We start from the raw sequence: 3,519 nt of genomic DNA on the forward strand, positions 1-3,519 counted from the left end.
TCTTCCGTCGAGTCAGTGCAAGGATTTTCTCAATAGCATTGTTCACGAGAGGTTGGAGCATTGCCTTCGTTCTCCTCTCTGGTCTCTGCTCGCGTCTCGCGGAGGGGCGGCGGTCAGGCTCCATCGGTGGCGGCGGCGGCGGACGAGCTCCATCGGCGGCGGCGGTGGCGAACGGTGAGGAGGCTGGTGGCGGACGACCTCAGGGCGGCGGCGGCGGGCGGCCTCGAGGCCGGCGGAGGCGGCGGGAGAGCTCGGGGCGACGGCGGGCGAATTCGCGGCCCTAAGAGCGAGCACGGGCGGCGGACGGGTGCCGTGCGAGATGCGGTGGGGAAGAATTGAATCCTGAGAGTGTGCGTGCCGGCGTAGGGTGCGTGAAGATGGAAACGCGAGCCGAGCACCGCGAGGGAGCAGCGCTGCGCGAGCCGAGCCAGCAACACGAGCGGGCGAGCCGGTTCAAGACCTGTACACGCGTCATAATCTGATTGGGCGTCCGCACAATGCCGGGTGAGGACCATCCGCACCCAATTTTTTTTCTTCAGGGATGGGGGGTTGGCACTTGTGTGACGCTGCCACTGGAGCAGCGACGCGAGCTGGGATACTCCTCCTAATGGGGCGGGGCTTGATGGGTTTTTTGGGTGGGTTTTAATACGGGTACTATTGGATGGGTGGAAACGGGTGACACTATGAAATGGGTTGGGGCGGGTTGGGTTGACGACATAGATGGGTTGGGACGGGTTGGGGCGCTATGGTAGTAGATCGGCACGTAAGTCGCATATCATCTTCCATCGTGACTTCGGGTTGGGGCGGGTTGGGGCATTGGCCCGACGGGGTGGGTCGGGGCGGGTGGTAGTTAGGGCTCTTGAAATATGGGTAGGGACGGATTTAGGGTGGGTTCAACCCCATTAGCAGGCGTAAGCTGGGAAAAGGCGGAGACGCAAGCTGGGGAAAGCTGCGCGCTACCACCCTTCGCGTCGAGGCGTCGCGATCTCCGGCGCGGCGAGAGCGCGCATCTCTGGCCGTCCCAGATCGGCGGTCGTTCTCTCGCGCGCGCGTGCCCGTCCCCGATTGGCCATCCTCGTTCACTCCGATGGGACCCGGCGCCTTGGCCTTGCTCGCGCTGATGCAACCGTGATTTTTTCCCCCCGGTCGAATCGGCGCCCACGCTGCAGCTGGGAGGGAGCGGCACATCGTGGCGTCATGCACGGGCACAGGAAAGAAGACGGCGCGGGCCGGGGGCGCCACGAGTTCTCCATGTCGACATGCAAATCTGCTCATCAGAGGAAGAGGCCCTCGCTCACCCATCCCTCAGCAACTTGGCCTTGGCGCTAGTGTCAGTCCGTCAGAGGGGCGGCAGGGCATGTAGACGCGCGATGTGGACGGGCGAGAGATCGAGGAAGGGGGAAAAAAAGAGAGAAAGAGAGGACTGGCCATGCTAATCCAGACAGCTCAGCGCCCGAAAGCGACGCCACGCGCGGCGAGTTTGGGCTGGATTAGTTTTTTTATCGATTCGTCGGGGAGGATTGAGCCGCCGAATGTGCGGTCCGGTGGACGCGAGACGCCGACGCCGACGACGGCTTCCAAGCTCCTGCGTCGGCCGTCCGCCGTACGCCAATCCGGCGAGAGCCGGCGGCGCGGGCGCCGATGGTTGGCTCTGGCCGGTTTTCGCTTCGTTCCCCTCGGTTGCGCGTCCGCGTCGGCGTCTCCCTCGATTGGTGCAGTGTGGTCAGCCCGGGCGGCTACTTGCCCCGCGGCCCGGTCCCAGCCCACCCGTGCGCACACGGCCGGCCGGGTCGGGACTCGGGGCGGACCAAACCAACCAGCCCACCACGCCCCGTCCGCGTCCGTTCGACCGCGACCTAAAAATACTCGCGCGCCAACGGGACCATCCTACCCCTCCCCGGGCTCCCAGCCGTGCGCCGGCCGCCCGGCTCCAGCCTCCAGCGAGCCTACCGCCCCCGAACCCAGCCGTGGCCCGCGGCGCGCCACGCCCGCGCGCGGCCATGCCGTTCACGTTCCCTTGCCGTTCCCGGGCGGGCCGCGAGCCCAGCGGCCTGGGGGCCGCCAGGTGGCCGAGGCGGGTGGCAGGGGCAGCGCCGGTAATTCGCCGCCGCGCCAGCTCGGCCGCGGCCGGAAATAACACGGGCGGGCGGGCGGGCGCGAGGGGTCGCTGTTGCCTTTGCCCGCTGCGCTTGCGCGTCCGCGGAAGGGGACGACGACGCGTCCCCGTGTCCTCCCCTTCCCCGATAAAAAGGCCGGGCGCCTCTCGTTCATTCCTCGCTCCTCGCCGATCACAACCGCGCCCTCCCCCCAATCCCCGATTCGCGAGCTCGTCCGCGCCTCCCGGCCTCTCCTCCCCACCCCCACCCGCCGCCCCTCCGAGAAGCGAAGCGAAGCTCCGGGCCGCGCCACCGCGCAGGCAGGCACCCAAGGCAGCAGGCGCGGGTTCCTTCCGCCAGGTGCGCGGGTAGGCGGCGGCATGGCGCAGCGCGACAAGAAGGAGGAGCCCACGGAGCTCCGGGCGCCGGAGATCACGCTCTGCTCCAACAACTGCGGCTTCCCGGGGAACCCGGCCACGCAGAACCTCTGCCAGAGCTGCTTCTCGGCGGCCACGGCGTCGATGTCGTCGTCGCCGACGTCCTCCTCGTCGTCCTCCTCGGCCCCGGCGCCGGCCGCGCCGCCCCAGCCGAGACCGGCGCCGGCGGAGCTGGCCTCCCCCGCCGACGCGGCCGTGGCGGCCCCGGCTCCGGAGGCCGCGAAGGCGCCGGCGAGGACGTCGGCGAACCGGTGCTCGAGCTGCCGGAAGCGGGTGGGGCTGACGGGGTTCCGGTGCCGGTGCGGCGAGCTGTTCTGCGGCGCGCACCGGTACTCGGACCGGCACGGCTGCAGCTACGACTACAAGGGCGCCGCCAGGGACGCCATCGCCCGGGAGAACCCGGTGGTGCGCGCCGCCAAGATCGTTAGGTTCTGATCGACGACGGAGTCAAAATTCCTCCATCCATCCACAGGATCAAGCAAGCGAGGAAGACAAAGAGGAAGCACACATCCACGGAAATGGAAGGCCTTTTCCCTTGGTGTTACTATGCTGTTCTTCGAAGCGTTTGATTTTCAATCTCCTTTTTCTTTTTACGATTTCTCAAATGGAAGAAAAAATGGGAGGAAAAGAGGTGGACAAGGAATAGTGTAATAATAATGGGGGCAATGAGGCCGCGGCGGTGGTTGAGAGCAAAAGGATCAACGCAATGGATTGGGTGTATGTACCTGTCACACGCAAGCTTTGTGCAAAAACTATTATACATTTCTATCTCCGTCGATTTTCCTACAGAAAAACAAAACGCCAGCCGCCATGATTGCCTCAATCATTCAAGCTCATAATTTCCGATCCCGTATTTCTTCCTCGCTAAACTTCCTCCCCCGGAGGAGGACGAGAAGCAATCAGAGGGCCCTCTTTCCGCCGCAGCATCGTGCGCCCGGCAGGCCCCACCCGCTCGATAATGGAGTGGCATCACCGCCTTCCTTCCT

The 3,519-nt window shown here is 65.6% G+C and overlaps 1 protein-coding gene across 1 annotated transcript; it reads left to right on the plus strand.

Moving 5' to 3' along the window:
• The first annotated feature begins 2,165 nt into the window (after positions 1 to 2,165).
• LOC120683006 (zinc finger A20 and AN1 domain-containing stress-associated protein 1-like) lies at positions 2,166 to 3,311 on the plus strand. Its single transcript, XM_039965023.1, has one exon. It carries the CDS (start codon positions 2,477 to 2,479, stop codon positions 2,966 to 2,968), a length of 492 nt encoding a protein of 163 aa, XP_039820957.1. The 5' UTR covers positions 2,166 to 2,476; the 3' UTR covers positions 2,969 to 3,311.
• Positions 3,312 to 3,519: the final 208 nt, after the last annotated feature.

The sequence above is a fragment of the Panicum virgatum genome, chromosome 2K (genome assembly GCF_016808335.1).
Source record: "Panicum virgatum strain AP13 chromosome 2K, P.virgatum_v5, whole genome shotgun sequence".
Taxonomy (NCBI): Eukaryota; Viridiplantae; Streptophyta; class Magnoliopsida; order Poales; family Poaceae; genus Panicum; species Panicum virgatum.

What these genes read in the sequence shown, in the direction of transcription:
- LOC120683006 (XM_039965023.1), top strand. Translation starts at nt 2,477, where the DNA reads ATGGCGCAGCGCGACAAGAAGGAGGAGCCCACGGAGCTCCGGGCGCCG.